At 44.7% G+C, this 25,169-nt stretch overlaps 1 protein-coding gene across 1 annotated transcript in view; it reads left to right on the top strand.

Annotated features, from left to right (window-relative positions):
• LOC131591564 (scm-like with four MBT domains protein 2) overlaps window positions 1-25,169 on the top strand; it is an 85,928-nt gene that overhangs the window by 40,768 nt on the left and 19,991 nt on the right. The window contains exons 7-11 of the mRNA XM_058862378.1: window positions 11,388-11,489; window positions 12,158-12,305; window positions 17,046-17,128; window positions 20,207-20,333; window positions 24,386-24,499. Of these exons, the coding sequence (XP_058718361.1) occupies window positions 11,388-11,489; window positions 12,158-12,305; window positions 17,046-17,128; window positions 20,207-20,333; window positions 24,386-24,499 (574 nt within the window). The remainder of the gene's footprint in view (window positions 1-11,387; window positions 11,490-12,157; window positions 12,306-17,045; window positions 17,129-20,206; window positions 20,334-24,385; window positions 24,500-25,169) is intronic.

Here is a 25,169-nt window from a genome sequence, read left to right as displayed (position 1 = left end):
TAAAATTTTTTTTTTCTTAATTCTCACTCTGGTGCTTCAGCCCCAAGGCACTGGCTTTAATTTCCCATGTGAATCAAAACTGCTGTTAACCATGGTGGCTCCAGATAATCCTGATTTACAGCTGTGCCTGCCTGGCTTCCAACAGTTCTGTCCTGGCTGGGGTGGGATGGGCAGTGAGAGGATGCTCAGGGAGGTGTGTGGGAGCACAGCAGTGACCCCATGTCTCCAGTGTCACCTCTTGCTTGGGGACCTGCTGGACCAGGCTGCCCTCCCCACCACCGGCCTGGGGACCCTGTGGGTTTCTTGAGTGGCACTGCACTGGGATACTCCAGAACATCCATGGAATTGGTGCAGTTCATGTGTGGTGATCTTTTGTATGATCTAAAGATGAATTAAATGTCCTTAAATGTGTGGATGTGGCACTCAGCGGTGGTCTTGGCAGTGCTGGGAATTGGTTGGACTTTGATCTTAGAGGGCTTTTCTAACTGAAACAATTTTATGGTTCTATAACTGGAATAAGGCTCTTATCATGTCCCATTCTGGCTGCCACAAAACCCCAGTGCCACCTTCAGCCTCCCTGCAGGGATGTGCCAGCAGCTTCCCATGAGGAATCCAGGCTCCTCACCCAGCTGAGCACTCAAATTAGCAACATTAATTTGGGGACACTTTGCTAATAGCCCAGGCAGTGGCTCATTGGCAGTGTGGGAGCTCTGCTGTGCTGGGAGAAGAGGGAAGATTTGTGTTGGCCTTGGGCTGGGATGTGGGCTCGAGGAGCCCTGTTTTGGGATGGAAGTGGTGTGTGGAGAGTTCTGGGTCTCTGCCACTCATCTCATCCAAGGCTTCCATCTGCCAACTCTATTAAAAGTTTGCATTGGCAGCTTCAAGATCAAAAATGTTTTGTGTGGGGCAGGGATTAAATCACAAAAGGGAATGTCTAATGTGTAAATTTTATTCCTGTCTATGTGAAAGAGTGAAGAATGTTTCTGATGAGGCTCATGAAACATCCTTTTTTAAAGAAAAGTTTATAACTAACAGCTGTGTTGCTGCCTCTTGCCAGCATGCCAGACTTATACCCACTTATTTTAATTATTGCATGCAGGTCATAAATTTGAATTTAGCAAATCCCAGTTCCTGTGCTGTGTGGTTGGAGCTTGCAAAGATGTTCCTCTTAGAAGACAATGCAAAACCTTGGAATGCTTGAATGGCCCAAGAGGAGAGTTATTTTGGGGCCAAATGCAGCAAAAATGTCGATGTTTAGGTCCATGACTAGGTCATTAGGACTTCTTTGTTTATCATAATGTGGAAAGTGAGCACAAGATGAGCAGAGTTCAGAGTTTGGTGCTGTCTGAGCCCTGGTTCTGGTGCTCGGAAGGCAGGAGACTGAATAATGTTTTTGTGTGTGGGCATCACTTTATTCTGCCCATTTAGGGTGAATCAACCCCATTTTGTACATCTTAATTAAGGACAAAAAGACAAGATGTCATCTGTGCCTCTGAGCAAGTCTTCCTCTAGTAATGACTTAAACATGAATTAAGGCTTTAGGAGACTATCTGAGAGTAAACTCAACTGATCTTGCAAAAAAAGCCAGTGATTTTGTGTGGGACCTTCAAGTAGAATCCCAGATCCCAGCAAAGAGTGTCCTATCCAAAGGTGTCTTTCATAACTTCTTTTTATTTTTAATTTTTTTTTATTTTATTTTCAAACCCAGCACAGAAGTATTGTTTCTACACTGTGCCTGGGGCTCCTTGCTACTGTAGCTGTCATGTGTTAGATGAGATAAAAAACACAAGGTTTGACAGCTGGCAACTCTTAGAGATCTTCTGGAAAGCTGAAAATGTCTACTTTGGCAGGCATGGTGACTGCACACTGAGCAGTTACATTCTGGTTTTCCCACATTTCCCTGCAGAATTCCGTGGCTGAGCAGGGTGTAGGTGTGTGCTTGCTCTTCATGAGTAAATCCCCTGGGCTGGATTATGACTTAAATCCGTGTTGTCCTTAAAGCTCTGCATGACTGAGGGAAGTGTCACTGTGATGCCAGCAAACTGTCCCCAGGAGGTGGCACTGGCAGAGCAGAGCCACGTTTGCCGTGTGAGAAACAGCTGCTCTCAGGGGTCTGTCAGCCCATTGCTGCTGTCAGCGGTGACACTCCTCAGTTTTGGTGTCACAGGGTTGGGTTCTGCCTGAGAACTCAAAAACCATGGGTTTGAGACTGAATTATCAATGTTCAGGAGTGTGGCAGAGCTGAGCTTGGCACGTGGTGGTCTTCAGCAGCAGCTCCAAAAACCTATTGCAGCAGCACAGCCCTGATCCCCTCTTGGCATCCAGGGAGAGTACCCCAGACCACAGGAGCTGGTTACAGAAATCAGGGAGAAGGCTGCAAACAGGATTTTCTTTTTTTTTTTTTTTTTTTTTCCCTGGTGCTGTTTTACACTTGGCCATATGTTGGAAGTGTTTGTAAAATGCTTTAGGATCTTTTGAGAAAGGAACGTGATGTTTAACTGCCAGAAAATGCTGCTATTATGCAGCTACTAAACATAGTGTTTTGCAAACTGCACATCCTGGCATAAATTTTCCTCTTCACAAAAGCTTTTTGCAACGCACCTGCTATTTTGTCGTTCCCTGCTTTTCAGAAAACATGTTGATCCTTGAAGAAAAATAAATACAGACAGAGTTTTTTCAAGGATGTTTGAATGGCTTAGGAGCACAAATCCTTCCAAACCTTGGGCCACAACCCAAGGACATGTATCCTTTGCTGTGTCTGTTCTGATTTCAGGGTGCTGTTGGGATGCCCCTGCTCTTGGTTTGGTACTGGTCATAAGTGATGGCTTGGGCTTCAGAGGACATCTGATAAAATGGTCAGGGCTTATTGTGAAAAAAGATGGTCAGAATGTTACTGGGGCCTGATTTTGAGTTATGTGGAGCAATTTCAGTGGTTTGCGTCAGTGCTGGCATTGCTGGTGCTCTTTAAGAGGAAGCCATGCTCCAAAAACAGCCCTAATATTACAAATTAGTGCATATTTTAGAGTTAGAGCCCAGCAGCTTGTACAAGGTGGATGGGTTCAGTTTCCTGGAGAGAGGCAGACAGGAGATCGTGGATATCTTCTCTAATCTCCCATTCTGCTTTCTCCAGTCTCCTGTGCCAGATCTGTGGGTCCCATGCAGATGTTATGGATCCTCACCTCAGACACCTCTGTTTGGGCAACTAAATCCTAGCCAGAATTTGGGGTGCTCATCATGTCTCCATGGATTTTGCATATTGGCATCCTGTTCCCAGTTCCTGTGAAGTGAGTCCTGATAACTGGCTTGGATGGAGCTGTTACCAGCCACATCCCTAAACCAAACCCTGGTAAACTACTTGAAGAGCACCTAGGAGAGAGAGAGGTGATATCTAAGACAGGTGGAAGTTGCTGATTTATAGCCTTTGGTCCCATTCCTCTACCCTCCTCTCCTTCGTTCCTGAAGTTGTTGTTCGTTTTTTTCAGCTCTAAATCTTTCTAGCAAAAAACCCGCTATTATGCCCAGCCGAGGTGTTCCCCTGTTTCTGACTGGAGCTTCTGGATGTCTCCTGTTACCAGTTAATAGTATTAATTAGTACTAAAACTAATGGCATGGAAGGAATCAGTTGGGACAGATCTCTCCTAAGGAGACAGATGGAGGGACCATCCACCACCCAGGCAAGAGCTGCCCCTGAAATTCAGGACAGAGTGGTGCTTCTAGTTCTAAACTCACAAGCCTGAAGACAAATATTAAACAGGACTCCTTCCTACCAAAAAAAAATGGTTGTTTCCGCTGGATGAACTGTACATTTTAGTAGTGAGAGTAAGAGTGACACTTCCTCTAAGACCTTGATTTTTATTTTTTAAAAAAGAAGATAATATCTCTCAGAATTTAGTAAACATTTTGGGAGTTTTAGAGTGTTTTCTTCCAGTGTTACATATTCTGGAAGAGTTTAAATGAGAGAAACTCGTGGGATACTTTCAACTCAGAGGCAATCCTGACCTGGCTGCATAAGTAGCCTTGAAGTCCAACAGGGTTTTTTCTGTCCTGATCCCCCCTCAGTGGGCACATGCTGATGCAGCAGCCTTTGCACAAGTGTGCCTTTGGTTTCCCTTGGAAGCCAAACCCCAATCCCGAGCTCCTTCATGCCCTGATGGCTTGGCTGGCCCTGGCTCCGCACGCTGCGCTTTAATAACCCGCGAGTTGCCGTGTTGTCTGCAGGCTGCCAGATTATTTATACTCCATCTGTTCTTCCCCATCCGTGGGCTCGCCAGCCCTTTTCCATGGCTGCTGTTTGCCTGGCTGGGAGACGTGCATGGCTTCCCAATCCCTCTGTTGTTCTGCTGCCTTTTGATCTACTCCTGCCTCAGCTCCATTGAAACCATTTATCTTTGTAAGAACCAAGGGACACCACAGAGGGAGTGAGGATGTCTCTGATACCAAGGGGTGAGATGGAGCCTGGTGGTACCTCTGTGAGCAGTGAGCAGCTCTAGCCCTCTCCAGCTCCCTTCTGACTGTGCAGGGCTGTGCAAGGATTTGGTTTGGGAGAGCAGTCCAAGGAGGTGGGTGAAGCCAGGCCCTGTCTGAGGTGCCCCCAGGGTCTGTTTGGCAGCACCATATGAAAGTCATGGTTGGGAGAGAAATGCTAGAGGCTTTTCAAGCCAAGCAGATGGGATGGATGATAACCAGGTCCCTCAGCTTTCCTTGTCCCTCTTGCATGTGTAGTTTTCTTCATTAAATGCTGGAGTCTCTCAGGGTGGGGAGAGGTCAGCAAAAGAGCCTGGTTTAGTTGAATCACTGCATGCAGGCATGGTGTGAGGGAGTTTGTGACATCCTCAGCTCCTGCCTTCCACTCCCCTGGGCAGCATTTTACACTGAGAGGGGCTAATGTGCGCCTACAGCATCATCTGCTCCTATGTATGGGGTGGGTGATACCTAAAAGTCACCCATTTTAGGGCATTTTGCGAGGGTGTATAGTGATAGGGCAAGGGGGAATGGCTTAAAACTGAAAAAGGGAAAGGTTTAGATCAGATATTAGCAAGAAATTCTTTCCTGTGGAGTTGGTGAGGCACTGGAACAAGTTGCCCAGAAGCTGTGGCTGCCCCATCCCTGGAAGTGTCCAAGACCAGGCTGGACAGAGCTTGGAGCAGCCTGGGATAGTGGAAGGTGTCCCTGTTTGTGGCAGAGGCTTTGGAATGAGACGATCATTAATGTCTCTTCCAACCCAAACCATTCCATGAGTCTGCTATTGTATGATCTAAAGATGAATTCATGTCCTCAAAGAAAGCAAAAGCAGCTGTGGTCCGTAGCTGTTTTTCAGGGTGGTTGCAGCTCACAATGTGCATTGAATTGGCTCCTGATCCTCTCTGCTCTAACAAATTCCTATTGATTCTCAGTAACGATTCCTGCCATGATGTTACTGAGGGCAGCCTCAGTCCCTCCTCACAGTCGAGGGGCTGTGTGTTGAGGGGGTGTGAGCAGAGACACTGCTGGTTTCACTCTGAGCACTCAGGTAGCTGTTCCCACCTGTGCCACCCTTTCCATGTGACTTTACCCCCCGTGAAATGGGACCTGGGTGTGTAACACAACCGGGTCTCACCAGCAAATGCTTGGGAAATGCTGTGGCTCTGAGGTGCTAAAAAACTCAAACCAAACACACCAAAAAAATCCCAAGTGGATGAATATCCACCTCTTTTACCTCTGCCCATGCTTCCAGTGCCCAAGCAGAGTGCTGTGTGGGAGGGGATCTTTGCCCTAATGCCATCTGCAGCGACCCGAGCCATACGGATAAGGTGCGCTTGGATTTCGACCGGCTACTCTGCAATGTTGCTGTTTCTATGGTAACTATTTTTTATTCAACAAGAAGAGCTTAAAATCTGTAGGGCTAAATCCAATCCTCGGCAGAAGCATCTGCAGTTTTTCAAGGGGCTCTTCAGTAGGTGCAGTTTGTAGCTGGTTCTCGTTGTTTAAGGGTCATGGTGTCTCTAAAACCTCCCTCCCAGCACGCTTTCCTCATCATCCTCACCCCACATCTCTACATTTTGGCCTTCCTCTGATGGCTCTTGTCAGAACAAGGGGACAATTTGCACATGTTATGTCTTACAGGGGCTTTCTGTCTCCCTGCAGAGAGTGCACCTTCCGGGAAAATTGCTACATGTTTAGCCATGGAAGTTGGTGAATCACAAACAAGACTGATTCATCTGCAAATAATGCAGAGGGTTATATTTGGTAGCATTTCTTTCTTTATTTCCTTTTTTTTTCCTCAATTAAAAAACAAATGCCAGATTCCTGTGGAGGCAGTTTAACCACTGCTATTACTGTGTTTGTGACTGGCTCCCAGAGGTGAGCTTTGTGATTAAAATTAGGCTATTAGAAACAGCCAGTTTCTTGGAGAAATTAGAGAAAACATGGAGGGGAGGTGATTTCTTCGAAAACAAGAACCAAATCAACTAATATGTTCCCAGTTATACCAGATGGGCTCTGCTCCTCTGTATTCTTTATTTGGGTTAACCAGGAGAGGTAGGACTGAAAGCAAGAGTTATGGTTAAAGGAAACTCAGGTCAATAAATTTTTAAGTGGTCAGTGTTTCTAATCAGCCTCTCAACCTTGCAACTTTTCAGTATTGAAACTCAGTTCTGAATTTTGCATGAAGTTGCAGTTTTGTAATTTGTGTGCTTCTGACTGTTCCGGACTAAAAGAGCCCTGACTTTTAAGAATATTTAAAAACTAGCCTGAAATTTGAAAATTAGACCCAAATGAGAGACTTTTGCACTTTCCTACATACAGTGTAAGCTGCTGCATTTAAAACTGTATTACTCCAGTTGTCTTGAGCAGAATGGGCTGAAAATGTACATTTCACAGTTGGAAAGTGATGCTCTTCCTTGGGTTTGGGGACACAGAGAAACCAGCCCAGAATGCAGCTTCCCTGAGTGTCAGACAAAAGCAGCTTAGCCAGGTCCCCCTGCTCTATCAGCTTTACCCAGTGTGCTGTAAAATTACCTGAGCCCTACTCTTGTGATATGGACAAAATGGAGTTTATCTACACCCAAATTACATTTTTTTAGCAGATACTACATTTGTTGACCTGGTATTTAGCCACCAGGTTGGACAAATGGCAGTGATGATTTTGAAATTTCTCTTTCTGAGTCCATCACCTAAAACTAATACTTACTGACTTAATTATCAGGACTTAAGCATGGCACCTGCACAGGTACTCCCCTAAGGCTTACTCACATCCTTAAGAGTTGCAATGCTTTTCTCAATCTGTTTGTGGATGTCTTTTGGAGGGACATTTAGGCTGCCATGTCACTTGGCATTTCTGAAATCCACACTGCTGGTGGCTTGTTAGCTGTGAGGGAGAAAATTATGTGGCCATCTCAGACCCTGAAGAAAGAAGACTGGGAATTTGGAGCCTGTTTTTGCTCCCAGCACTGTGGCTGACTTGTTACTTGACCTCCAGATGTTTCAGTTCCCAGTCCTGCATGGATGCAGTGAGCTGTTGCAAAGCCCATCAGTAATTTTTACAGAATAATTACAGAAACACAAGCCATGTAAAGATGGAAATCATGATACAGATGTGTCTCAAAGCAGGGCTGTCTTTCAGGTGGCCCAGAGGGTCACAGACTGTGCATTTGCAAATGCACCCCCTGCTCTAAAGCTGTGAGCATGGGGCTGAGTTTAATTGCTTTTTTGGGATTATAGTGAGAGCTGTGACAGCTCTGGCTATTGCCAGTGGGTTTGGACTGTGAGTGACAGACGTTCATTGAGGGGTTTAGCAGTGCTCCACTCATTACCCAGGAGCTGTAATCCATCATGTTAGAGACTGTGACCCTTGGAATGAGCAGCTGTGGTGCCCGTGCCACGTTAATTTGTTGAATGTTTTGTGGCATGATTTTTCACTTTGCTGTAAGGGACTCTCCTGTGTCCTTGTTAATTGTCAGTCCGGGTTACTTGACTGCGTCTCAGCAGCCAGAGAGTGTTTCCATTGCCCTCTCAGGGCTTGTGAACCCCAGGACAGGCTATCTACTGGTATAAATTATAGAATCACAGAATCAGTTGCCTCATTTAATTTGGAAAACACCTCCAAGATCGAGTCCAACCATTAACCCAGCACTGCTAAGCCCACCACTAAACCATGTCCCCAGATGCCACATCTGCACAACTTTTAAATCCCTCCAGGGATGGTGACTCTAACACTTTCCTGGGACAGCCTGTGCCAGTGCTTGGCAGCCCATTCAGTGTAGAAATTTTTCCTAATATACAGCTCAAACTTCTGTGTGGTCAGCAGGGCTGCTCCTGGGAGGCACTGACTGCCAGTAGGAGTAAAGGCCCACCATGCATGAGGCTTTAAAATGCTCCAGCTGGTCAAAACTATTCTGCCTGTTGATCTCCATTTCAAAGGAAATTGAAAGTCACTTGGAGAAGTTGCTGGAAAATAATGGCTGGTGACATCCTTGCTGGTGGTGTTGAATGCTGTGAAATAGCAGCAAAGGGTTGAATTCTGCCACCCATTATCATTTTAGGCATTTCTTTTGTTCAGCTGCAGAGCCTGGCGGGGACCAGGAGAAAGTCTCACCCCTCTAGTCCTCTCCTTGTAGCTGCTTTTATTAAACAGGCGTTGTTCCTGTCAACGTGAATAAAGGGAAGAGAGAGCAGTTCATTATCCAGTGTATCACTTTGAGTCTAATACTAATTAAAAGCTTTGCCATCACTTCTCTGGAACCTATTCTTAGAAATTATGTAAATTAATTGGAGTTTTGAAGAGGAGCATATGCCAAATCCTGAGTAATTCCCTGCTGGCTGAGGCAGCTCCAGCACTGGAACCGGAGAATGGCATCAGGAATCTTTTTTCTTTCCTTTTGTGTCTGCAAAAATACAAAGCCGCTTTGGTAAATTCTGATGATTCTCTTTAGCCAGTATACAAGGCAGATCAAATATCCAGACCCTGACCATTTTCCAGAGAGGTACAATACAAAGGCTTTTTCTCCATGAAAGCTTTTCCATCTAAAAAATGACATTTAACACAGAAAGGGTTTTCACTTCCACAGCATTTCTCCAAAGAAATGCATGTTCCTGCCTCAAAGAGGATTTTGACCCTCAAAAAGTAGATGTACTTGAGATCCCATGAACTCCCCTTGTGATTTCACTCTTGCTACTAATTTAATGGGGGAAATACTTACTTGCTGTGCTGAATGACACGGGAGATCTGATCCCTAGGTACACAGCGCCTTTGAAGTAAAATACTTTTAAATATTATTAGTGCTTTTCCCCCCTCTATCTGATTATTTTTCCCCTTTGAAAAAAAGCCAAAACAAATAAAAGGAGAAACACCAAAGAAAATGATTCAGATAAAAAGGAGAAGCAGTATAGTTTGGTGTCAGTATATTTTGGTCTCAATCAACAAATCACTTTAAAAGTTGATTAAACTACTTGCGTGTTTAAAGATAAACATGATTAAGTACTTTGGTGGATCTTGGCTTATTACGTATTGAGGCTGGATCTGAGCGTGAGTTGAATCATGGAGCGTTTGTGGGGAGATGCTGATTCCAGATGCACATTTTGCAAAGTTGCCTTTTCTTTACAACCTCTCCCCAAGGATTAAGAGACTCGGAGTGTGGATCCCCAGGCAGAAGGAGGCAGCCCTCCAGTCCAAATGCTATTTTTCCTTTAGAAGTTTGAAGTTCAGTCCTGCTGATATTGGAGTTTTGCAGCCATCATCTCTTCTCTCTGAAGCCTTCTCAGTGTTAAAGGTGGCAGTTTTTGGTAGGACCTCAAACCTCATTGCCTTGAACACTTCCAGGGATGGACATCTACAGCTTCTCAGGGAAACCTGTTCTAGTGACTCACCGTAAAGAATTTGTTCCTAATACCTGATCTAAATCTGCCTTTTTACAGCTTTAATTCATTCTCCCTCATCCTATCATTGCATGCCCTTAAGAAAAGGATACTCGAACTCCTGGATGTATGCTCCTTCCTCAGCCATTAATTCCTTGGGCTCTGGGCCATTATTCTTAAATATTCCTGACTTTCCTCATCAGTATTTTCTTCTACTTTGAGACAAAATTCATTATAGTTCCGTTGGTCTTTTTTTCTGCTTTTTGGTTCTCACTGAAAAGGGCTCCATAACACTGCAGGTTGGTAAGATGAAAACAACCATTCATTTAGCTGTGGTTAGAGCTTGTAAAAATCCTTATCTCTACCAGCAGTTGGAATGTAAGATCCCAAAATAGAAATTGTTAAGCCCTTACAAGTGCAGACAGTTCTTGGGAAAAGAAAGCACAGTGAAACGCAACTTCGGATCAATAGAAAATCACTCTAGAACAAGAATACCACGTGTAGCAATGAATGTAGATGGGATTGTTGTTGCTAACCACTTATTAGATAGCAAGCTTTCTGCGTGTATTTCGGAGTAGTCTGTGAGTGTGTGCTAAATGTAACATCATCTCTCTTTATGCTTGTATTGGCTAATGCACCAGTGGTTTAGAAATACGGTGGGACATTTTTATTGAATGAACACAAAATGCAGTCATTACCCTGGAATTAGGGTGGCAGCTTGTGTGACTGTTAGATAGGGATCACAAGGGATGGAGTAATTAGGTGTTTAAACACTAAACTGGTGGCAAACTGAGGAATCTGGGTTGCTTCTGAATTTCAGGACTGCATCCTGCATCCCCAGAGCTGCTGTGCAGAACCCTCTGCGTGTAGCCTGTGGGTGCAGCCAGGTTTTATCCCTGGTGGAAGTGTTATGCTGGGCATGCACATGAACACAGCTGCCTGTTTTCCCATCTTGTTCTCTAGTTGCCCACATTTTGGGTCTGAGTTCACTGTCCAAGCCTTCATCCATTTCCAGTCTCCTGGCTGGAAAAAAAACACCTTTCCATCTTGCCATCATGGAGACCAGGTGCTTATTTTGGTGCCCTGCAGGTGCTGGGCATCCATCAGGGTAAATCAGGTTTGTGCTGAGCTGTTTGCATCCATCTTGTGCATTACTCTGGGGTGCTTCAGTTTGGGTCTTGGCACATCTGGACTCTCAGTTGCTCCCAGAGGGTGGTGGCTGTCAGAGGTGGAGAGGCTCTGCCCACTGGAGATTTTCAAGCAGCCGTTTCTCAGCCAGGTCCTCATTTTGGTGAGCACAGTCTCCTTGTGGACCAAATTCTGGTTGGTTGCTGGTGCTGCTGAGGTGGACATACCCTGTGCTTTAGGTATGGTGGGCTTGGTGCTGTAGATATGTCCTCTAGGACTGAGGTTGTCCCCTCTCTTTCTGTGGTTGGGTTGGTGTGAAAAGAACATAGGCCCAGATAAGTTGAGAAAACCCACATGGATGCCTTTCAAATAGATTTTAAGATGTATTGGCTCCTTCTTGGTGTCACCACGTGTTCCTCTTCCCATAGGACCATGCTGATTTGAGAAACCATTTCTTCACTGTGGGGATGAAGCTGGAGGCAGTGAATATGAGGGAGCCATTTCATATCTGTCCTGCATCAGTGACCAAGGTGAGTGCTCAGAAAGGAGGGCTGAAAAGAGCCTGACTGGGAAAACCTTCCTGATTTCCACCACGTTTAGAAAAAAAACAAGGGTGGTGATACTTAAATGGCTGGAGAACACATTAAGAAATAGGTTTAAAATCCATGGATGTTCCTAATTAATTCTTTATTTCCCATAAGCATCACCAGCTAATTCCATGTACTTAAAACCAGTGGGGATGAGCATGTTCATCTACCACTTGCATGCAAAAAGAAGAATCCCTCTTTTGTCTTTGTCTCCCCTCCATCCATATGCATTTTCCCTGTACATCTGAGAAACCTGCGGAAATGAAACAGCTGATTGGAGGTTGTAGCTGGATATATAATCCACACACTCAAATGCAAGAGAGGGGAAGGCTCTGGGGTCTTCAGGATCATCTCCAGTTGCTACTCAACTTTGGGACCCTGAACCTCAGCACTTTCCACTGCTCCATTTCACCTATCTCTAAAATAGGTTTATCTCTAAACCTATCAGGCTTTGATCTCTTGGGTAGAAGCACTTTGATGAAAAGGTTTAGGTGAGAGCAAATTATTTTCTGTAGTTTGATCCCCAGGTTTGGCTCTTTCAGGTTGCTACTTTACCTAATGTTGCAGCAAATCTAACTCCTGATTTTGGTCTATTCTTTTTCACCCCTTAGGTTTTTAACAATCATTATTTACAAGTGACCATTGATGACTTGAGACCTGAACCCAGCAAAATCTCGATGCTTTGCCATGCAGATTCCTTGGGGATCTTGCCAATACAGTGGTGCCTTAAAAACGGAGTCAATCTCACACCTCCCAAGGGTTTGTATTCCTTCTCAGTGATATTTGGGTTTACTCTGAAGGACATTTGTTTGTTATTATTGCGTTTAGAATTGTGGTGGTGATTGCTGCAGAGCATCAGCTGAAGTATCTCAAGACAGAGCAGTTCCCTGGAGTGACTGGAGCTGTTCTGGCTCCTACCAGCCCATGAACATCTCAACAAATGTGTGTTGTGGTGATGTCCCTGTGCTTTGAAGCTTGATTCAGGCGTGTGAAATCCTCATGAATTCCTGTGGAATGAATCCTAGCAGTTCTTTGTGTGTGTAGAGAGCAAAAGGAGCATTGAAAGTCCAGCCACTGTAGAGGCAAACCCTGTTTCATCCACCTTGGTAAAACACTGAGGCCAAGCAAAGCTCCTAAATTTGAATGTCTGAGCTAAAAACAGCTGCCTGCCTGGGAATGTGGAGGGATTTCCTTGGCTGTTTCAACAAATCCCAGGGCACACTGCAAGCCGTGTTAGGTCAGAGCCAGGAGAAAGAGCGTCCAGCCCTGCTGTTCCTCAACTTTGTATCAGTGGAGTTAATTACAACTTCAGACAACCACCTGTGGTGCCCTAGCAATATTTCTTTGCTTGAAAAATGTGTTGGTTCTCTGGAATTTCAGGTTTTTGAAACTGGCTGGGTTGTTGGTCTGTTGCCAAAAATCAGTGTTGCTTGGGAGAAAGAAATGCCTAAAAAAAAAATCAAGCTTAGTTTTGTGTGTGAACTTCTGTCTTCATTTTGGAAAAAGCATGATGCTGCCAAGGGAAGGGAAGGGTTACTCCCTACCAGATCCAGAATCCTCTTATGTGTATCCAGAGTGCTTCTTTAGCACATGTAATTTGAAATTCCCACCAAAGTCCTGGAGCCCTGTGCATGCAGCTGCATGTGGTGCATCCATGACCGCTCTGCTGCTTCTGCTGGCATAAATCAGCTCTCTGGGGCTTTAGCTCTCTCCTACTGAAACCCAGGTGTAATGATAATGCCTGTATAAGCACTCACTTGTACTGACTGGAAAAGTTGCCAAAAATGAAAATAAATGGAGTATTTGGGGTTTTTTTCCACCAAAATTCACATGCAGCTTGCCCCAGGCTGGATAATTAACTGAAGGAGACCATAGGCTTAAAAATTTCCAATCCATGCTGATACAAAGCCTGTCTGAGATGGTGTTTTATGGGTCAAGTGTGTGTGAACTATCTTTTAGATGCCAACATTTTAAGACATATCTGAAGCATCTGTCATGTGAATATTTTTTGACTTTGCCAGGTCTAGTGGGAGGTCTCACTGCCCATGGCAGAGGGGTAGAACTGGGTCATTTTTTAACCCAAATCATTTTGTGATTCTGTGATTCTATGGCTTCATGTGATGCCTGGTTATTGGGATCCACCTGGGCACCTGAGAAAGTACAGAAAGTCTCTCTCCTTATTCCCCTGGAGAAAATCAATTTGCTTTCTGCTGTGAGATCAGAAATCCTGGGGGGAAACTATTAAAAAGGCATGAAGCCAGTGGCAGATAGATGCGTTCTATGTGTTGCTCTATTTTCTGTGCTGTGTATAAGGGCTGCATGTCCAAACTGAATTTCAGCACCTTGAAACCTTTTCTATGGGCAAGACATTCTTTGAGTTACTAAAATGTAATCAGATCTTAGAATGAGTTATTTGAAAATAAACACAAGCTAAACACAACAAAAACCCCATAAACCACCAAAAAAAGAAATCATATGGAAAGTGAAAAGCATCCAAACCCCTGGTTAATTTAGGGTTGACAAGGAGGTTTTGTCATCTCAAAATCAACTGGTTTTTTTCATCAGAACAATGTACCAGGTTGGATATTGGAGTTCAGAGTCCTTTATTTGTCTGATATTCATTCTCTTGCCTTTTCACCTATCAGGGCTTTATTGAAATCAAACAAAGAGTAAATGGGTCATGAACAGGAGGTGCAAATATTTGCTACTTGAAATAGAGAGCAGTATTTTCCTGTACAGTGCCAAAAATGAATGCCCATTAACTGCTGCTGTATAAACATTGAACAAGCTCTGTTTATATTTATTAGAGCAGGATTTATAGACCACTTCCCTTTAGAGTCACAATCATTGTTTTATGAGCTATTAAGTGGGGGAAAAAACATTTTGATAATGCTCCTAGTTGTAAAGCTTACTAAGGAAAAGCCACTTCCAAAAACCTCCAGTACGTTTGTATTGTTATATTTGCTTCTGATTAGGCTGCTGGGCTCTTCCATGCCCAGAACTGAGATGGCAAACACGGTGAAGGTGTTGAATGTTTGAGGAGCAGTGGCTGAGTTGTGCAGACACAACACTCAGTGTTGTCACCTGGGCTGAGCCTTCCAGCACGGCAGGCTGTGTGTGCCGTGTGCTGATGGAGGCACTGGGCACCTGGTACCTCCCCGTGTGCTCAGGGAGGCAGCTGGGAGCAGGATCACACAAGCAGGGAATCGGTAATGTAGGAAAAGACCTCTGAGTTGGATCACCAGGTCCAACCTTTGGTCGCCACCTGGTCAGCCAGCAGAGTGTCGAGTTGTTTCTTGACCACTACCAGGGGTGGGGACTCCACCCCTTCCCTGGGCAGCCCATTCCAATGCCTGACAATCCTTTCAGTGAAGAAATTCTTCCTAATATCCAACCTGACCCTCCCCTAGTGCAGCTTAGTGCCATTTCATCTCCTCCTGTCCCTGTTCCTGGGAGCTGAGCCCGATGTCCCCGGCTGTCCCCTCCTGTCAGGGAGTTGTGCAGAGCCACAAGGTGCCCCCTGAGCCTCCTTTTCTCCAGGCTGAGCCCCTTTCCCAGCTCCCTCAGCCTCTCCTGGGACTCCAGCCTCTTCCCAGCTCCATTCCCTGCCCTGGGCATGCTCCAGCCCCTCCAGGTCCCTCTGGCCATGAAGGCCCAGAACAGGACACAGCCCTGGAGGTGCAGCCTCACTGTCAAAAGGCCACAGACACATCAGGCCTTACTTGGAGTCAATTCCTGGGTGTTCCCCTTTTGGAATCCTCCTTGTGGTGCTGCAGTGAGTTATTCTTATCTCCCCAGCTGCTCTCCTGGGTTCCATTCCTGCTGAAACCTAAAGGAAAAGGGTTTCCAGTGATTCCCGTGGTGCAGGGCTGAGCTAGCAGATGTTTGTGCGGTGACAACAAAGCCAAGTTTTTGTACCTCACTAAAACACCTCTAATGTGCCTTTTCCATCTACTCTGACAAGATCTGTGTGGCTTAAATTGAGATGCAAAACCCATCCGTGAACGGTTTAAATTGGAGATAAAAAAAGAGATGGGGAAGAAGTGTGAAAAAAATTCTGTAGCAGAAATTGTTAAAAAACGGTGCAAGGATATTTTTTTGTATTGAAAAAGAACATCCTTTATAAGTAACTGCACTTTTTTTCCTTCCCCATGCATGTTTAGTTTTTTAATTATTATGCACTTTAATGCCCCACAGAGACAGGCATCTTAGCTCAAGGCTTTATCTCAGTAATTTGTTTGTCATGAATGCAATTATTAGGATTAGAAATCATCTTATCCAAGATACTTGGATCTTAGCAGGATGCTTGGCACGTTGTTTTCAAAAAATTTACCTCCTTTTTTTGGGACCTGGCAGACTGATAGGGGATTACACTCAGTATTCCAGTCCTTGCCTATGGAAAAAAGCCACAATTTTCATTGTCATAAATGATTCATTCACATTTGATCTTGAGTGTCCCTTTTTGACTATCAATGCAAAAGGCATTTAGGGATGTTCTGTGAAATAAGGCCAGGCTGAGATGCCAGGAAGGGAGATTGAGGGGAGAATTTGGCCTTTGGGTGACTCCTGAAACTTTCCAGTAAGAGTAGTTCTGCAGTAATGTCATTAGAGTATCCACAGGCCCCTGGACAGGATTAGCACTCACTGGTTTCAAGCACTGCAAAAACAGAAACTAAGAGGCAGGCAAAAAAAAAGCTCCCAAAAGCGAATTAAAAAAAAATCCAAAAAACAACAAGATTTCTGTCCCAAGAATTTATTGCCTAAATTGCCAAGTAAGAATAGTGGATGAGCAGAGGTCTGATTTGTCTTTTTTTGATGGAACTCCTTGAGAGATGCTCATATAAAATAATCCCTTTATTTTACCTCAAAGCAGAGGCTGAAGGGATGATCTGCTTGCTGAGGCTGGGAGATCTGCTTTCATTTTCCTGCTCTGCTCCAGATTTCTGTAACATTCTTACTGGGATGGCTCAGCTCACACACCCTGAGCTGCTGGGGAGACAGGGAGGGTACATGAAGGCAGAGAGAATTTATCTCCTGCTTTGAAAGAGAGGATGGATCAGCTTCTCATTGTGCTGATCCTCTCCCTGTCCACTCCTGAGGGACCAGCAAATAATCCATGTCCAGCTTCATAATCCCATCTTTTAGATAGCTAATAGCAGGAAAAAGAAGTTCATAACTAGCCCCACATGGAAGTCTGGGACTGTGGCACTTCTTATTAGTTACGAGTTTGTGAAAAGTTGGGAGATGCTCAGAGAAAAGGGAAAAAGGGGAAAATAATTATGTTATACTGCTTTTTAATGGAGACTTGGCAGTGAAATGGAGGAGGTGTGAGAGTGGAAGTTGTAGAAGCCATTGGCTCTCAAGATAAGCAGCAGCCCTGCTGGCACTGCAGTGCACTGCACTGAGGCAGGATGAGATCTTCTGCTTGGGGCCCATTTTGTCGTCTTTCTGTGGTGTGCAGTGGTGGCTGATGGTTCTTTTTGTTTTGTCCTCCTGCAGGTTACTCTGGCCAGGACTTTGACTGGGCAGACTACCAGAAGCAGTGTGGAGCCGAAGCAGCACCTCACCTGTGCTTTAGAAATGTAAGTTCTTCCTTTTGCTCCTCTCCATCCATGTGAGATAAAGCAGCTTGCACAGAAAAGGTGCTGCAAGGCTTTGAGAGGTTCCCCCAGAGCACCATGAAGCTGCCTTAGGAAGGAAACTGGGGGAGTGTTCCAGGTCTCCATCCCTAAAAGAGGAAAAAATCTATTTTAGTCTTGTCTTTGTCTGTAATTATCCTGCTCTTCATCCCCTCTCTTGTTTTGTACAGCACAAAAAGGATCTCAACTGTTATTGCAATTAAATCAGCTGCTACTAAAAATAATTTAGGTAAAGAAATTCCATACTATCATTTGCCCCATTTTACAATTTAGGTGTTTTCTCTGTATCTCAGGGGAGAGACATTTAACCAAACCACATGTATTAAAATGCTAAATGTTGAAAATGTATTAGAGGATGATTAACCCTCATGGATGCTCTGGATGATCAAGAGTTCATGTTCTTTCTTGATGCAGCAACAGTGATGTGAGAGTGATGGATGCCATTAAGATTTCACAGCTTTTGAAATCATCTTTTGCAGGCTGTTTTATGGCAATGACAGTCCTGTGTAGCTTGATCTGACAGGTATTCATTGCTTGGGGAAAGGAAGATGTAGCCTTCTGCCTTTTCCAGCAACCTGGTGCTCTCCTTCATGTGCCCCTCAACTGATGGAGATTGAGATCCCATCAATAACTGAAAATACTCCTGATGGTGGTACCTAAATGCTAGTGGTGCACCTAAAATGAGTACAGAAGGCTTTGCAAAATAAAGTGGTGGTGTGAATGATGGACAGACAGGTTTCTGTAGGAACTGTACAGCTTTTCACGGGTTCAGAAGTCACAGGACTGAGGGTGTTTTTTGAAAGCAGAATGGAGACAGGCACCAGCTGTGGCTTTCCATGGCCTTCCTCATCTGTGGTAGCCCAGGGGCAGCCTGGCTTGGAAGCTTTGATAGTGAATTGGTGAATTTTTTGTTTACAAACTCAGAGGACCTGTGCCATGAACAGTCTGAACTGAGAGTCAAACCTGAATAAGGATTTCTTTGCCCTGTGAAGAGCCCCTTCCTGAAGGGACTTAAAGCAAAGATTTCCAGCAGTCCTGAGGGAAGCTGGACAGTGCTGCATCACACCACTACAGTGAGGCTATTTTTGCATTTCTTTTCTGCAAGCATCCCCACCTTTCCTTTGTATCTCTTTTCATTTTGCCAAGTACTGGATCTGTTCTCTCAGCATTGGCAGCCTTGAGAACAGTCTCTGCACAATATCCTCTAAGATTGTCAGGTCTGAGCATTTTTTTCTCCTGTTTTTTTAGGGAAACATTCACCAGATGAACATGTGTCTCTTATTCTTTCACTCTTAATAACACAATTGTTTTCAGAGGAAACTATTCTGTTGTCACTTATGCAGCCTCCTGGCTGGCTGGTCCCCTTCATTTGTGGCTGTGAGGGGGTCTTTGATGGAAGCTTTTTGCATCTCCCACCTCATGCAGCCAGACGTGGTGCTGGCAGTGGAGGTGCTGTAGCTGTTTCCCCGGGAGGGATTTTTAACAAGGAGAGGCAGTTATGGAATGGATTGACGTGCCCAAATGCTTAGTAAAATAAACTCCACCTAACTGTTTTGCCATTGATTTTGTATAAATGAGCCTCCAGCACCAAACTGCAATGAAAGGAGCCGGGGTGATGATAAATGGCATTTCCTTGTCAGGCAACATAAAAGGCATTTAAACAAACTCAGCCTGCATTCCTGCAGCCCTGGCCATTAGCAGCTTTTGCAGGGTGAAGCTGATCTGTGTGCTGAGCAAGGCTTGAGGCAGTCCAAGCTGTGTTTGAGAGTAGCAGCATGTTCTTGGATGGAAAAGAGACCAAAGCCATGAGTTTTTAGTTTCAAAGTGCTCTCAGTGGTTATTCAAGGTGAAGTGCCCACGGTCCTTGGTGTTGTACCAATAGGAGAAGGGTTGGATTTGAGCCTGGCTTCCAGTTTCTCACATAGGATGAGGGTTTGGTGTAATTTTGAGTCAGTGGCAATTACTACCCATCCCAATTATTAATAGCAAAAATCTCAGCCCAGAGGGGGAACCTTTTCTGTGCTAATGTGTGCAGAGAGATGCAGAGCAGGTGGAAGAGGGGAGGGAAATCCAAGGAAAGGAAGCTCTGGTATGGACACAGGTGTTGCATTAGCATGTTTTCAGGGGTAGTGATGGGGGAGAGACTGAGAATAAGTGACAGGAGGGGACATTGGAAAGAACAGTGGCAGTGAACTCAACTGGATCCATCTACACTCCAGCCAATGAAGCTTTGTTCATTCAACTTAAAATGACAGGATGGTTTGGGTTGGTAGGTACATTAAAGACTGTCTAGTTCCAATCCCCCCATCCCATGGGCATTGCTGCCACCCACTAGATTGAGTTGCTCAGGGGCCCATCCATGAAAATTCCATGAAGAAAAGCATACTTGAAAAGGTTGCTCAAATATCTTCAGCTTCAGTCAGCTTGGGTTGACTGTATGAAGAGGTTTCTCTGGTCTCAGGTGAGATGACTTTTTGCTTTATAAAGTTTCTCCTAGCAAGGTGAGAGATGCTTAAGCACGGGAGTTCTGGGAACCCTCTGGGTAGTATCATATTAACAGAAAATGCATCACTGGCAAACATTCAAACATACTTGGAGCTGATGTGAAGCAACCTCCTCCCAGTCTCGTAGGAGTCAGGGAGAGGAGTAGAACATGACATGCATTTCATCATTGATTTTTCATGTGGATGTTGGTACAAACCTGCTTCATCATGGGCTCCTCTCTCCAGGGTCACAGCCTCCTTTGGGTATCCTTCTCCTCAGACAGGGGTCCTCCAGGGGTAGCAGGTGGGTCTCTACTCCCCCACAGACCCCCATGTGCTGCAGGGGCACAGCTGCCTCACTATGAGCTGCACCAGCACAGCTCTGATTTGACTCTGGATGCCTTTGCATTCTTCAGGGTACTCTGCCCTTCCAGTGTAAAGCAAACCATGCTAAATTTACACTTCCCAGCAGATGGTCTGGTTGAAGTTGTGCAGTGCTGCAGTGCCATGTTTCAGCATTGTCTCTTGACTCTTTCAGACATCCTTCAGCCGTGGCTTCACCAAGAACATGAAGCTGGAGGCGGTGAACCCCAGGAACCCTGCAGAGATTTGTGTTGCTTCCATCACCTCGGTGAAAGGACGGTTGATGTGGCTGCACCTGGAAGGTAAGTGCTCTAAAGGCTGCTTGTGTTTGAGGAATTACATTTACCTGCTCTTTCTCTGGGGGAGCTGCAAGTTCCTCCACACTCCCATCCACATGGTCTTTATCACCATGATAACAGCCCTGCCTTCGTTGTACACCTTCATCCTGGGAATGGAAGCTTGCCTCACTTGTGCAACTGAGTCTTCTACCACAGTTCCCAACCTGGTAGTTTGTACAGGAGGAGAGGTCTCTAATCAAAGCCCTTAAAGATGGTAAAAACATTGCCAGGTAACCCGAAGTATTACAGTTCCTCCTGAGTGTTTGCTTTTGGTAGAGCTGTGTGCAATGGCAGGTTTTGGTTTTTAACTCCAAGATAATTGTTTGCCTTCTAGCTCAAGGTAGCAACAGCTCATCTGCAGCTTGGTTCGGACACAGGGCAAAATTTTTTTTTTTAATTGCTGGAATCACCAATTGTTTGAAGTTTCATTCTCACTAAGGCTGTTGTTGATTTTACATCCATCTGATCAAGGAATCTGACCTGTTTTGGCAACTTCTTTCCTTAAAATACAGGTGCCTTCACGTGTATATGCCAAATATGTGGATAGATGTAGGAAGAGGGCAACACACGCCCACCTTGCTTCCTTCCCTCATCTCTTTCTCTCTGCCTTTTACTCTTTTAATTTCTTATAGGATGTTTTTTTTACAACTTACCATAAAAAAACTCTGTGTGCATCTTCTTTCTTTTGAGTTGTGATATATAGATGCTTTAAGCTTGGTTTATGTCTCAATACCAGGAATTGAATGATCTGTAGTAAACAGGAAAGATGCAAAAGACTGCAAAAATAGAAAGAAATCTTTGCTGCTGTAGGAGTACATCACTACAGCATGCACAGTGTTATGCTAAAAACAGACATTAAAAAAAAAGCACAAACAAAAAATCCTCTGCTTGCAGAGTTTTAAAATAAATGTGGCTTGAAGTGTGGCATGGGTTTTTTTGACTCCATTAATATAGTGTTGTTTCTAACTGATTATTTATATTCTGGCTCCCCAGCTACCACGGGAGCCCCTCACTGAAGACCTCAGGTCCCACCATTTATCACAGGCCTGAAGCTTTCACTGTTGCCCTCCCAGTTTCCCAGTTTGACAGCCCAGGCTGCAGCCATAAACCAGGAGCACAGGAGTTAAGCAGGGCCAGGTTAGACATGAGGGAACATTGTGTGATAAATCACACTTTGTACAGTAGCAAAACCCTAAACTTGAGGGCCAGCGTTTAATGAGCAGCAGTGCAGTTCCCCCCTGGTGGAGGAGGAGCTCAGGACTGATGGGATGCTCAGTGCTCTCTGCTACTTTATTACTCATCATCTGCATTGTTAATTTTTACTGGTTCATTTTAGATTTTAGAGCTTGAAGCTTTCTGGTGTGAATTTATACAAGTAATAATGCACGCTCCTTGCACAGCCCAGGAATTTGAGGAAAACCCTTTGGTTAATCACTTCTCCAGGGAGGTTTTCTGTAATTTCCCCTTTTACAGTTTTCTAGAGTTGCTGCTCTGTTCTACCCATCCTGTAAGATTCATAGCAGGAAACAGACATTTTCCTCACCCTGTTTCCAGTCTCCTTGTTTTCCCTTTAACCTCCCAGTTCCCATGGACATTTCTTGCTCTGAGAAGAGAGTGGCATAAAACGCAACAGATGAAACTAATGAGTCTCAGAAAAGCTGTTTTCCACTCCTGTGAGCGAGGCCAAAGGAAGCAGTGAGATGTTGGAAGTGGAAAGCAGGGTTACCAATTGCCAGAGGGCAGGAGCAGTGCCAGGAGGACAGAATACTGTGAATATGTCTTACAAGACAAACAAGGTGTTGGAGGAGAACAGGAATTGTGCTGCTTTCTTGCTCCTCAGGGTTCCTGCAGCTGTAAACTTGAGAACCATAATATTCATAGAACTGTTTTGGTTGGAAAAGACCCTTCATGTCTCATTTATTGTTGCTTGTAAGCAGGAAAGTACATTTGATCTGGTTATTTTATAACAATTTAGAATTGTAGAATAATTGAGATTTGAAAGGACCTCTAAGATAATTGAGTCTGTTTTGTCAGAATAACACCATTACAATAATGAAGTAATTGGTTTTCCCAGACGTGGTGACATTTCAGTGGGATCTGTGTTGATTTCTTGCTCTGTTTAGGGCTTGATTCATGGCTTGCTCACTGAGTGCGTGTCTTGCCACTGACTCACTGCTGTCACATGGACTCCTTACCTGGATTTGTGGTGTCAGGTGAAAATGGAGCTCCCCACTGGAGCTTTCCTCAGGTTAAAACTGAGCAGTGACCACGCGGTATTATCTCGTAGAGAGCAATGGTTTCTCAGGGAATTTCAGCTGCTGAAATCTTGTGTTCAGCAAGCTGTGTCCTTCCCCTATGCCTTCATCCCATTCTCTTCCCCACATCCCAGTGGAAGAGACACTGTATTTTCAATGGATAGTGCATGAACATGAGGAAGGGCTCAGAGAAACTCCATGAAGACATCTCTGAATCCACACAGACATCATGATTGCATTTGTTTTGTTATTTCCTCCAGCAGTGTGATCACCAGCACCTATTTCCCTGCCTCCTTTGAGTTTTTCATGCAGCCACACACTCTCAGAGCAGCAGGTTTATTACTGATCCAAATGCTGCACCTCAGCCTCGCTGCTGCTCCCATCACAAAGTTCAATTACTGTTTCAATTACACCACAAGCCCTTGATGAACATACATTAGTGGGAAGCTCCCTGTAGGCATCTGGCTGTGCACAGTCAAACAGTTGCTGCCCTAAGCAGGAGGCAAAGATGTTTTAGCAGATGCCAAGGCGAGGGTGATGCAGGGGAAGCTGCTGATCCTTTGGTCCCTTTAATTAGGAGATCACCCCATGCTGGTGCTGGAGCTGCAGCTGTCTGTCCTGGGGTAGAATTGGCAGAGGGAGGAGGTGAAGTTGCTCCAGCTGTGCCAGCACAGTTGAATTTGAGTAGTTAAATTGTGCCTTGACTCAGGACACAGAGGTTTTTTGTGGAAGAACTCAGAGCCAGCAGGATTATCTTCACTGGATTTTGAGGGGAAATCAGGTAAATTAGGAAAAAAAAGTAGGAAAAATGTGCTTCACTGAAGGGGTGGTCAAGCATTGGAATGGGCTTCCCAGGGTAGTGGTGGAATAACTGTCCCTGGAAGTGTTCAAAAAGCATGTAGATGTGGTGCTGAGAGACATGGGTTAGTGGTGGGCCTGTCACTGATGGGTTAATGGTAGGGCTTGATGATCTTGGAGGTCTTCTCCAACCTAAATAATTCTTTGGTTCTGGGAGTGGGACCCACATAAATGAAGATAAGATATTGTCTTCTAAAGGAGCTGTAATAACCAAATTGGAAGGTAATTGCTTTAAATAGAGACTTCAGGTGAAGTTTTGGAGTCATCATCGTGCCAGAGACCTTGGTGCATGTCCCACTTGGGATTTTTATACTGTTCTTCTTCTCTTGGTGATCAGCTCTTGTTTCATGTGAGGAACCCAAGGAGAATTCATGGCACTTATGGACAGAAGAGTGGCCACCTTTCACCCTTAAAAAATGGGACTCAAGGGCAGAGCTGCACAAAAAAGCTTCGGGGGAGCTTGGACATAAAAGCCTCTCTCTCACCATATTTACCACCCTGGGAAAAGCCTAGATACATTCTCTTACCATTAAGAGCAAGCATTCAACAAGTCCTTCTAACTCACTTATGCAACTTTACAAAATATCCAGGGGTCAGCTTGGCCATCTTTTTGAAGGAAGTTATGTATGTTTAACCTCCCTGGCTTTTGGCTGCTGCAGTGCACACCTTCAAAGTGCTCTTGATGGGGTTTTCCTCTGAACCACATTGCACTGTAAGTGCAGCATCTCCATCTTTGCTGTCTGTGCAAAACTGAGGATGAAATGGTGCCTGATTTTGGTGCAGGGAAGCAGATTTATTTTTACACATTCCATCATTCACTTCCCCAGGCTTGTGATGGGTGCTTGTATGGCTCTGAGTTTGGTGTTCCCATGCCTAATTCCCATTATAAATTCATGTTTATAGGTTCACAGATGCCCTCTCCTGAATACATTGTTGATGTGGAGTCTATGGACATTTTCCCTGTTGGCTGGTGTGAAGCAAATGCTTATAACCTCACCCCACCACACAAAGCTGTTTGTAAGTACATGGAGACCTGAGCAGTGCAGATAGTGCATCAGTAGATACATCAAGGATGTTTCCTAAATTCTGTAATCCCATTTTTGACACTATCCAACCTACCCAGCAGACCAATAACCAGGCGGGAAGTGGTCTGCAATAAATGGTGATAAATCTCATTAGTGACCAGACTGGAATTATGCAGTTTGTACTTGTCTCTGCGATCAGCCAATCCAGAAATGGAGTTGTTTGTGCTGGTGAAGGCTGTTCCATGGTTTGGGATTGCACAGTGGGTTTGCAGAGGGGTTGTTGGTCAGTGGGGTTGTCAGAGGGAAACCAGGTTCACTCAGGCAGCTGAGTGGATTAGGGATAAAAACCTCAAATTGGAAAAGAAAAACAAATAATAAAATATCAGGTGGAATGGACATGCAGAGGCCATCCAGGTGCCCCTTTCCAAAACAGGATCTGCTCCATCTAAATGGATAAATAATTGCTGCCATTCTGTGATGGAGTTTCTGCCCTTTCCCAGCGTATCTCTCCCTTATTTCTCTGCCCTTGCCAGCTCAGAGATTTTCTTAGTGTTCAGTTTAAATCCCTCTACAGCACAATTAAGCCCACAGTGTTTTGTCCTGCCTCCAGTGCATATTAAGACAAATTTCTTTCCTTTCTATTTGCATTTGAAGGCAGTTCA

This window comes from Poecile atricapillus, chromosome W (genome assembly GCF_030490865.1).
Source record: "Poecile atricapillus isolate bPoeAtr1 chromosome W, bPoeAtr1.hap1, whole genome shotgun sequence".
Classification (NCBI taxonomy): Eukaryota; Metazoa; Chordata; class Aves; order Passeriformes; family Paridae; genus Poecile; species Poecile atricapillus.
This window is presented reverse-complemented; position numbering and strand designations above follow the sequence as displayed.